General features: G+C 42.1%; 1 protein-coding gene across 2 annotated transcripts in view; it reads right to left on the minus strand.

Annotated features, from left to right (window-relative positions):
• Positions 1-484: 484 nt before the first annotated feature.
• Positions 485-12,043, minus strand: part of CLTB (clathrin light chain B) — a 30,958-nt gene continuing 19,399 nt past the window's right edge. The window contains exons 5-6 of one of the 2 annotated variants that reach the window (XM_040344384.1): positions 4,161-4,214; positions 485-1,136 (exon numbers count right to left, since the gene is read on the minus strand). In XM_040344384.1, coding sequence (XP_040200318.1) covers positions 965-1,136; positions 4,161-4,214 — 226 coding nt within the window. In that variant the 3' untranslated portion in view covers positions 485-964. The remainder of the gene's footprint in view (positions 1,137-4,160; positions 4,215-12,043) is intronic. The other variant, XM_040344385.1, reaches the window with a different exon arrangement.

The raw sequence follows: 12,043 nt of genomic DNA on the forward strand, positions 1-12,043 counted from the left end.
GACGAAGGCTCATGACCGAAAAAGTTCCGCCAACTGGCTCCCGATCAGAGCTCTCAGTCAATGTCAGAGTGGTGACCAGAGTGTTCTGGTGGGGGGCCTGTCCCCCTGTCAGAACACAATAGCACAGCAGGGAAGGTCGCTGTACAGTGGCTCCAACCTGAGCTGTAACACTATTGGTGTGTACAAGGCTTAAGTTTCACCATTCAGCCGAGGATTCCTCTAGCTTCCAGCTAAGTGTCTCTGAAAACTGGTGCAAGTCAGCCATTCAGAAATTGTTCTGTTATTGGTTATGACAGAATTCTCTCCCTTAGCTGCTATAGAACCGAGAAGACCAATAAAGAAGATTGTTCTGTCAAGGGACAGCTTACACATGTATTAAGAGACCAGTTAAATAGAAGATAGAGCCGGACAGAGAAACTTGTGCAGTCATACTGGAAGTGTTGTACAACTAAAATATTCAATTTTTTTAAAATAAAAGGATCAGTTTTGTTAAAGAATGAATTTATTTGATGTTCGCCAACATATTTCTATCAAGACTTTTGTCATAATGCCTCTGTGAATAGCTTTTGTACCCTATTTAGAGGGGATTTACAGTACTTTGCACCTTGTCTCACAAGCTTTACTTTTCTTAAACAGTTTATGACCAATATACAAGCAAGCATTCTAAAAAGACAGGCACACAGAAAAATAAAACATCTCATAAGCTTCTCATCTACCCACCACATGCTTCTGTAACAACAGTCAGCATTCTTAAAATTATCAAATCACAACTCAAAGTCGAAGTGGTGACGCTGTACTGAGAGTTGTAGTTTGAGTTCATTAATAGGTGTATTAATGAGGGGACAATGCGGGATTGGTGCCTTGGTCATGTTTATAACATAAATGCATGGGCCTCCGACCAGTGTGGATGGATTCTTTGGTATAATGTGAAGCAGGGAGGTGAAGTGAGGTTGGACAGGAAAAGTTAGCGAGACAGAGGTGCCTGTTTCATGGAGATGAGCACGGATCTCATGCGGGACACATCTTTTGACTGCTTGCTGCTCTTGGGGTTGAAATCGCAAAGTCGGGCAACGCGTTCCCATTCAGTGCCGGTCTCCTCATCCTTGGTCTCAGAGACGAGAACCTCATCTGATGCTCTGGTATAAAAACAGTAGAGAGGTTAGCAACAATACCTGTGTAGATTACCAGTGAGCATGCTTACTTCTAACATCTGCACATGTTTAAGTTAAATCTTTTTCAGGAGAAAATATGGGAGCTGCCATGTCATAACATGAGAGAATTTGAAAAAGTTCAAGGGGTATGATTACTTTTTCAAGGCACTGTATTTTCATATTCACTATATTACTATTTGGACGTTTTTTTTTTTTTGTTAACCCCTTCTAAAAATTCTACTTACCTAGCTGTTTTGCAACCAAAATAATGTGCAAAGGGGCACACAGAGGAAGATTTTTTTTAACAATAAACATAATAGGCACCTTGTTATACCTGGTGCTATGAAATACTTTTAAAAGTTTAGCACAAGGGATGGTACTTACATTGAATGAGAAGTGTCCCTTGTGCTGGTGTCTGCTCTCTTAGTTGAACGCTTCGGCCCTCTGTCTTCCTCCCCATTCCTCTGTAGAAGTAATCTTCCAGTGCTATGGGGGCAATACGTAGCCACTGGACCTGTCATAGGCACTCGTCATGAAAAGCTGGTTATGCTGGCCCTTTCGGCTCACCTCCCTTATTCACAGAAGCTGTACTTTAGCTTCCAGCAATGAAAAGTGCTCTATGATCAGTCTGATTCCTCCATTCACAGTTAGCTTTTCATTGCTGAAGGCTATTGTACATCTTCTATAAATGAACGAGGGGAACAGAATGGGCAGGTATAGGCAGCACTCTTGATGACTGCCTATGGCTCATATTAACCCCCGCAGCACCAGAAGATTACCACTGTGAGGGTATTGGGGGGTTTGTGGGGGGGGGGGGGGGAAGATTCCAACTAAGAGAGCAGCCACCAGCACAAGTAACACGTCTCATTTAATTAACAAATGTTCCTTGTTCTTGTATAACCTTAGAGAAATTAAGTCTACCGTGTAAAGTTGGTCATGTGGTCTCTCCTAAAGAGAAGGATCAGTATTCAGGCATGGTTACTGATTGGCTGGCTTTACACAAAAATATATTTCTCCATTCCCCTTGGTAGAGACCACATGACTGGGGCTGTTAAGGTAAAGAACTAAGTATGCCACAAAATTGTTCATGTTGGTCCTTTGTGTTTCTTCCTTTTCCTAACACAATGGTTGTTTTACAGTACAGGTCAACCTAAATTGCTCCATGTTTTTTATATGTATATATTTACAACAGGCTTCACACAGTAAATACAAATGATCTAAAAGAAATGAAAAAACTTTTACATGTACATGAGTCACATATCCTTCTATGCATTTCCACAGTATTGCCTTATAACCTGCAGAAATATGTTTAAACTGTAAATTGTTCAATAAAAACAGCTTTATAATGAAAAAAAAAAAAATGAAAAACCTACATTTTTTTTGGTTTTTCTCTGGTTAATAAATAGAAGATCAGTTAGCGTTTTCATTAACCGATGTTCATTTAAGAACCAATATTATAAAAAAATATTGCATTCTTATAACTGTGAAATTAAAAAAGGAACCCATCTCTTGAATTCTATCACTGTATATATTAACCCCAAACACCTATATATACACCGATCAGTCACAACATTATGACCACTGACAGGTGAAGTGAATATCATTGATTATCTTGTTACAATGGCACCTGAATGTTGGTGGGATATATTAGGCAGCAAGTAGACATGCTGTCCCTGAAGTTGATTTGTTTAAAGTAGAAACAATGGGCAAGTAAAAGGATTTCAGCGACTTTGACAAGGGCCAAATTGTAATGGCTAGACAACTGGATCAGAAGTCAGAGCATCTCTAAAACTGAAGCTCTTGTGGGATGTTCCAAGTCTGCAGTGGTCAGGACCTACCAAAAGTGGTCCAAAGAAAGAAAACCAGCAAACTGGCAACAGGGTCACCAATGCCCATTAATGTACATGCAGAGAGAAGGAAAATAGCCTGTGTAGTGTGAGCCAACAGAAGAGCTATTGTAGCTCAAATTGCTGAAAAAGTGAATGTCGGTTCTGATAGAAAGGTATCAGAACACACAGTGCATCACAGTTTATTGCGTATGGGGCAAACTGGTCAGGATGCCCATAATGATCCATATCAAAGTCAAAAACACCTACAATTGACAGGTGAGCAAAACTGGACCACAAGAGCAATGGAATAAGGTGTTTTGGTTTGATGAATTCAAGAATGATTTAAGGAACACAATAAAAACTGTGGTATGTGCTAGAAAAACAAGTCCGATTAATTTAGGATCCACCTCACAACTTACAGAACTTAAAGGCCTACTACTGACAGCTTGGTGACAGATACCACAGCATACCTTCAGAGGTCTAGTGGAGTCCATGCATCCATGGGTTTTGGTGAGTGGTCATAATGTTATAGCTGATCGGTGTATATAGCCTGCCATTGCTGACCTCTCTTTTTGAAAATGCAAGTTGGACAAGTCACTGCTTTGGAATAAACAAGCAGCAAAGAAATCTGAGTAATCTGCCAACTACATCTAGGTCAGTGTCTCCGAAAGCGTTAAAGCCACTGGATAGACAGCCAGGACACAAGCGTTTTCAGAATCGAGTAAGCTTTGGCACCCATCATGTTTCTGTCATGACCACATCATGAGATTCTTTTCGTTATGTACATCTCTGCTAGGTCACATTCTTCTGAGCCCCTGGAAGTTATAAAAAGGGTGGGGCTACAGTAATCTTTTGAAGGCCACCCCTACCTGAGATAAGCTTTGGAATAAATAACACTTTTTATCAATTTATATTTGAACACATGAAATGCAATTTTACCTAAAATGGCAAACAAAACTAGCAGGTTAATAAAACAAAACAATAGTACCATAAAAATCTATTTTAGATGTACTACTACAGTATATACTATACTAGACAGACATACAAAGCTATGCACAAGAACCTGAATATACCATATGACCACTATACTGTACTGCGATATTGGTAGTGGTTATCTAATCAGTAGCAGAAATATTACATCAAGAATTAAGAGATAAAGGATAGAATAAAGAGAACATACACGTAGCCAATGACCTCAGCATTAGGCTGGTGGTAAAATGCTTTGTCCGCAATCCTGGGTTAACAGCGTGCAAAAGAAAATAAGAGAGAAAGATGTGAAGAAGAAAACAGAGTTAGTGCACACTAATGTCAAAGTTAAAGCAGCTGTTAACAAAAACTGAACATAGACTTTAAAGCGGAGTTCCGGCCACAATTTCACTTTTTAAATATAAATACCCCTGTAATACACAAGCTTAATGTATTCTAGTAAAGTTAGTCTGTAAACTAAGGTCCGTTTTGTTAGGTTGTTACAGCATTTAGACACTTTATAAAATAGAAATTGACTGGGGCCATCTTATGTGTGGGCATCATGAAGCCAGACTGTATGACTTCCTGGATTTCAGCCATTACAAGCAGTGGAATAGGTTTCAGATCAGGTTTCAGCACCTGTACTGTCCAAGTCACATGATTCTTCGAGACTGGGGAGTGCACAGACTCCTGGAAAGTTACACCCACTACATTCCCAGGAGTCTGTGCGGTGTAGGTTAGGAAGCTTAAGCACCTAGGTGCAGGAAGTGGGAAGATTAACTATTCTGCCTAGCAACAACACTTTGAAGGCATCTAAAAAAAAAAAAAAAATTCTTAAAGGACTAGTGACTAATGTTATATTTATGGGTGGAACTCCACTTTAAGGACCCGTTTTGCCTCCCTAAAACTAACCTCTCATAGCTTTAAAAGCACATGTAAAATAGTCTCCTTTAAACGCTCACATCTGTGCACTGCGTTTTTATACACTGCGCTGTGCTAGTGGCACCTTCCATAATAGTTAATGGTAGTGCACAAAAAAAAAAAAAAAAAAACTTTATTAGTCATTTTTTAGAGTAATTTTCCATTTTTCCCAGGTGACCGAGGGAGAAAAACGCATTAAAAATTTATATAAAACTCACTTTAAAAATGACATGCAGTTTCAAGAGTGCATATTGCATTTTCTAAACGCACAGGTGTGAACGGGCCCTAGAGAACCTCATTAGAGGGAGACATCAAAAGTACATTCGATGACCCGATGAATGTTGTTTGGAAGTACTTTCAAATGTATTTTCTTTTAAAATTAGATTTTGGAGTGAACAGATTTTCCCGAAAACAAAAAACTATATACACCGTTTGTTCGAGAAAAATGCAGCGATTACCTGTGGATGACTGGCCCTGGACCCAGACAAACTGCATTCAGGCTCAATCATTTGCAAGTTATCGCTGCATATGCGATTACATACGATTGGCTGCAAATAGTTGTGAACCTTTCATTGCTTTCAATTGGGATGCCCACCCACAGCTAATCACAGGGAACCCACACTGGGTCCCCTGCAGCTAATCATAATCAGCCCCATTCACAAGTGTAGGCAGGCCATACTCTGAAACCACAGCTCGACAAAAACAGTGCTGATAGGGGAATCCCTCCCACTGATCTGCCAGTGGGGGTCAGGGGAAGTCATGCATGCAAAAGACAATAAGAGAGAAAGATGTGAAGAAGAAAACAGAGTTAGTGCACACTAATGTCAAAGTTAAAGCAGAGGCACATTGTGGGCGGTATTGCTGCGGTTTCCCATTGTTTTAAATGGGAAGGAGCGGTATACACACCGCTCCTCTCGCCGCTCCAAAGATGCTGCTTGCAGGAGATTTTTTTCTCTCTCGCCAGTGCATCCCCTCGGGCTTTCACATTGAGAATGCAGGGCAGGAGTTTTTCAGGCGGTATTTAGGCGCTATTTTTAGCGCTATACCGCCTGAAAAACTCCTCAGTGTGAAAGGGGCCTAAAAGAGGCTAAATACCAATGCATGCCACACTTTTCAGATATGTATTTGTAAAAAAAAAAAAAAATTAAAACAATTTATAATTTTCCTTTCACTTCACAATTATGTGCCACTTTGTGTTGGTTGATCACATAAAATCTCAATAAAAAAAAAAATGTATGTTTTTGTTTGCAACATGACAAAATGTGGAAAATTGCAAGGGGTATGAATACTTTTTCAAGGCACTGCAGGTACAAACAAGCAGTTTACCCCTGAAGTGTATGTGCAGACGTTTTTCCAGATTTCCAGTTTTAAAGTGGAACTTTATTCTGAAAATTAAACCCTGCTATATCACTTCAGGCTGGCCCCTTTTGCAGATATAGCTGCAAAACATTACAAATAAGTGCCTTTGCACATGCTCACTTGCTCTCCATTTTTGGCACTGTGCCAAAAACCAGAGCCACTAGAGACTGACCTGACGACAGCCTAAAGATTTACTGCTGCTCAGGTGCTCCGGCTTCAGCAAAATGGCGGCCTACAGTAAAAAGAAACAGGAGCAATACTGGCAATTTGCAGCATGCACTCATTTTGGTTGCATAATTATTAATATGGAAAGTATGTTCCTTGCTTTTATCAAGTTGTTATGGGTAGATTTCTGGTTTAACTTTTTTAAATTAACATTTGTAATAGTCCATCACTATTATTCTCACTAAACTACAGCCAGCATTACAGAAAGTGCATTCAAGTTTATCAAAGTAAATGTAAACCTAATCACTAAGGGCCAGATTCACAAAAGAGATACGACGGCGTATCTCCTGATACGCCGTCGTATCTCTGTGATCCGCCCGTCCTAACTATGCGGCTGATTCATAGAATCAGTTACGCATAGATAGCCCCAAGATCCGACAGGTGTAATTGACTTACACCGTCGGATCTTAGGATGCAATTCTAGGCCGGCCGCTAGGTGGCGAGGCCATTGCGGTCGGCGTAGAATATGCAAATGACTAGTTACGGCGATCCACGAACATCCGCGATGCCCGTCGATCTAAATTTACGTTGTTTCCGTCGAGATACGCGTCGTTAAATTAGGGCTACCTCCTAGGTGTTCTAAGCAATGTTAAGTATGGCCGTCGTTCCCGCGTCAAAATTTAAATTTCACGTCGTTTGCGCAAGCCGTCCATGAATGGCGATGGACGCCATTTACGTTAACGCCGAAACCAATGACGTCCTTGCGACGTCATTTAGCGCAATGCACGTTGGGTAATTTACCCGACGGAGCATGCGCAGTACGCTCAGTGCGGAAACGCGCCTAATTTTAATGGTGCCCGCCCCATTTGAATTAGGCGGCCTTGCGCCGAGCGGATTTAGGTTACACCGCCGCAAGTTTACAGGTAAGAGCTTTGTGAATCAGGCACTTACGCTGTAAACCTGCGGCGGTGTAACGTAAATGGGATACGTTACGCCGCCGAGGAGTAACGTAATTGTACCTGAATCTGGCCCTAAAATCTTATATTGGCTTTAACATACATTTCATAAATCGTTCTCATATTTTTTAATCTGTAGCTTTCATCTAAATAATACCTAACAATCCGGTCTTAAAGGTTCTTGTTTACACATTTCCTGTTAGGCCTCATTCACACCCGAGCGTAGCGTTTTCAGTATTTTTTTCCGGCGTTTTGTCACGCGTATTCGCGCGTTTGCCATTTCCCTGTTTCCCAACTACGCTCTTACATGGTCATCCTGTGCTTTTAGACAGGGGACTGACTACAAATGGTTTAGATACATTATGCAGGTATAGTCCACTGTTTTGACCATCAAGAAACCCACCCTAAGAAATGCCATGCATCCATTACTGAAATGCACGCAGGCAGACATAAAGTGGCCGCAAAAAGAATGTAGGAAATCAGCAGGCCAGGCCATACATTATACAATTTTCTTGTACAAATTTAGTTTAGATTTAGCAGAGCCATATAATATGAGATCAAACCTAAACACTTTCAATTTGTATGCAGTCAGGCAGGCCCTTGTACTATATACCATATTTATCGGCGTATACCGCGCACTTTTTTCCCCTGAAAATCAGGGCAAAATCGTGGGTGCGCAGTATACGTCGATACCCGCGCCGAGTTTTGAATACTGCGCCGTACACTCAGGTATAGTCGGGCAGTCTCGGCTCCTTCCGCACTCACGTCCTGGACGTACAGGACGTCAGCGCGGGTAGCCGAGCATTGCCGACAATACACGAGTGTACTGCGCTCTGTATATGTCGGCGCAGTATTCAAACTCGGCGCGGGAAACGAGCAGGGAGGACGCGAGGACGCCGCAGAAGGACACCGGACCCGCCGAAGAGAGGACACCCGAAGCCGCAGAAGGACACCGGACCCGCCGAAGAGGACACCCGAAGCCGCAGAAGAACGCCGGACCCGACGAGGCCGCCGCGCAAGATACCAAAACTGTAAGTACAAAAACCACAAAAAACTTTTTTTCCACAGGATTCGGGTCAACTTTGGGGGTGTGCGGTATACGCGGGAGCGCGTTATACCGCGATAAATACGGTAGTTGAAGGTAAATCTAAAGGAAATTGAATAATGTATTGCCAGCTTTAATCATGTGGAGCCTAGGTTCACATTGATCTGGTTTGAAATGCGATTTGACATGCCAAATCGATGACTATTGTCGGCAATGGCACCGATTCCCAAAAGTAGTTCCTGTACTACTTTTGGCGACTTCGGGGGGCGATTAGTAAAGACATCTGTGCAGCAACCTATACAAGTGTCTCTGAAATCGCTCCCGAAGTCAAACGGACATGTGGGTATGAAATCGTGCAAATTCAGCTGAACTCGCACAATTTCCAACCCGCAGTCAGTGTAAAACCTAAGCGGAACACAACTTTACAAAGTTCCTGCAAGCTGCTTGGGTAACCCTTTGATCCTGCTTTTACTGCATATAAGAAAATGGGTGTTGCCTGACAGAACAATTGACTTTAGCTTAATGGTTAACTCTGGCGTCCGTTTGTGTTAGCTCATTGTCTCGTACACACCCTACTACTACCTAGTACAAAGTACAAGCAAGGCAAAAAGGAGCAGAGTGCAAGAATTATACCAGCCATATGCAGCAATCTTCAGGCAATTGCAACTTCTTGTATCCACCTTATAAGCACAAAATGACAGAACAGATCAATGCGACCTACCGCCAACAGTTTAGATCATTTCATGGCTTCAACTAACTGCTGGAGGAAGGTTGCATTGATCGGACACAGTACATTTTCTGATCTCAGCATGACCTGAGCGGGAATCGGTCACATCTTCTTGGAGGACTGCTGAAGTAAAGGCTTAGACCAGGGGTAGGCAACCTCGGCCCTCCAGTTGTTTTGAAACTACAAGTCCCATGAGACATTGCAAGACCTTGACAATCACAGACATGACTCCTAGAGGCAGAGGCATGATGGGATTTGTAGTTTCACCACAGCTGGAGGGCTAAGGTTGTCTATTCCTGGCTTAACCAGTTCCCGACCCCCGCATGTACATATACGTCCACAATATGGCACGTACAGGCACATGGGCGTACACGTACGTCCTCGCCTATTAGCGGGTGGGGGGTCCGATCGGGACCCCCCCCCCGCTACATGCGGAGGTCGGGTCCGCTCGGGGAGCGATCCGGGACCACGGCGCGGCTATTTGTTTATAGCCGCTCCGTCGCGATCGCTCCCCGGAGCTGAAGAACGGGGTGAGCCGTGTGTAAACACGGCTTCCCCGTCCTTCACTATGGCGGCGCATCGATCGCGTCATTCCCTTTATAGGGAAGACACGATCGATGACGTCATTCCTACAGCCACACCCCCAAACAGTTGTAAACACATACTAGGTGCACCCTAACTCCTACAGCGCCCCCTGTGGTTAACTCCCAAACTGCAACTGTCATTTTCACAATAAAGAATGCAATTTAAATGCATTTTTTGCTGTGAAAATGACAATGGTCCCAAAAATGTGTCAAAATTGTCCGAAGTGTCCGCCATAATGTCGCAGTCACGAAAAAAATTGCTGATCGCCGCCATTAGTAGTAAAAAAAAAAAATAATAATAAAAATGCAATAAAACTATCCCCTATTTTGTAAACACTATAAATTTTGCGCAAACCAATCGATAAACGCTTATTGCGATTTTTTTTTACTAAAAATAGGTAGAAGAATACGTATCGGCCTAAACTGAGGAAAAAAAATGTTTTTATATATGTTTTTGGGGGATATTTATTACAGCAAAAAGTAAAAAATATTGCTTTTTTTTCAAAATTGTCGCTCTATTTTTGTTTATAGCGCAAAAACTAAAAACCGCAGATGTGATCAAATACCACCAAAAGAAAGCTCTATTTGTGGGGAAAAAAGGACGCCAATTTTGTTTGGGAGCCACGTCGCACGACCGCGCAATTGTCTGTTAAAGCGACGCAGTCCCGAACTGTAAAAACACCTTGGGTCTTTAGGCTGCATATTGGTCCGGGGCTTAAGTGGTTAAAGTAACCAGAGTCTGACAGCAATATGCAGGCTGCCCAGGGGCGGACTGACCATTGAGTCACTCTGGCACTGCCCGAGGGCCCCATGCCACTAGGGGCATCAGGGTTGCCAGGCTCAGTAAAACCAGGGACAGTATGTAAAAATATATGTTTTTTTTAGATCTGTCCCTGATATGTCCGAAACCGACATGCTTTTGATGTGAAAATCCCAAGATTTTAGCTGCCCTGCCTCTGCACTGCCTCCTGGCGTGGTGGCCATCTGTAAGCCCAGGGGCCCCATAGTCTTCTATTGCCTGGGGGCCCCATGAGTTGTCAGTCCGCCCCTGAGGCTGCCATAGATTATATACAGGGACAACATGACTTGAGATTACTTTTAGAGATACAGTGGCGATTTATTTCGCTGACTCAGGGAAAACATTACACTCTGCAGCAGATCTTTATTATAAGCTATAATCTAACCCTTGCAGCAGATCTTTAGTATAAGCTATAATCTAACCCTAATTATTTGTATGCAAAAAGTTATGCAACGTGTGTAAAACGTATACATTTTTCAATACATATTTTTTTAAAGAACAATTGTAGTGAAAAAAAAAATCAACTATTAATAATTCAGTGGTGTTAAACTTACAAAAATTTGTATGGTTTACCTTAAAGTGGATGTAAACCCAATTCATGAAATTTGAGCTGGGCACATACAGTATATCTGCAGTATTTTGTTATCTCTTTTCAAAGAGCCAAGTCCCATAGCTCTCTCCTGAACCGTTCCTCTGTTATCAGCCTGATAACTCCTGACAAATTCTCTGACACATCAGATTAAAGCAGCCTGACATTTCGGTTGGGGGAGGTTACTAAAATAGATTAACAGGGAGATGGCCCCATTACAAAACACCTCTGAGAGTCTCTGCCTATGATGAGAGGGGGTGTGTGCCTTTCTTCCAATCAGAAATGTTAGCTATCTTGGCTGTATGCCCAGAAATCACACTCTGTGTTAAACAGGAAGAGAAAATCTCCTAACACAATCTGAACTTTCTAAACAGTATATAAATGTGAAGACAGCAGATATACATGTAAAACTTATGTAGGGCGATTTGTTTAATCTCAATGTATCATCTGAGATTGGTCACTTTACTGTGTATAGGAGGGTTTACATCCACTTTTTAAATGCAACTTCTATGTTAGTACTTTACATTTTTTACTATCAGGCTTTCTGTACTACAGACAGCCATGAGCCTGCAGTAGGTGGGTTTGGTAATAATAACTCTCCTGTATCACAAGGGGGATTTCTAATGATCACCAATAAAATGGAGCAGAGTGGTCTGCTGCACTTCTGAAATGCCTGGATTAAAAGCTGAATATGGATTAGGGATGAGCTCAGGCAGGTTCATATCCTACATCAAACCCACCTGAGCGAGTTCTGTAGATAATGCTCTTGCTAAAATCAGTACAAATGGAAGGCTTTGCCTTTACTGTAACAGCATGATCAGTCGCCATTGTGTAATAAGAAACACTGCAGCACCTCTGCTATGATAAATATTTAAAGCTCCAAGATGAAATGTGCAATGCAGTCTATCTGAAGACACTGCCAGGGGTGCCATATCCCCAACAGGATGCTTTA

Source organism: Rana temporaria, chromosome 3, assembly GCF_905171775.1.
Source record: "Rana temporaria chromosome 3, aRanTem1.1, whole genome shotgun sequence".
Lineage (NCBI taxonomy): Eukaryota > Metazoa > Chordata > Amphibia > Anura > Ranidae > Rana > Rana temporaria.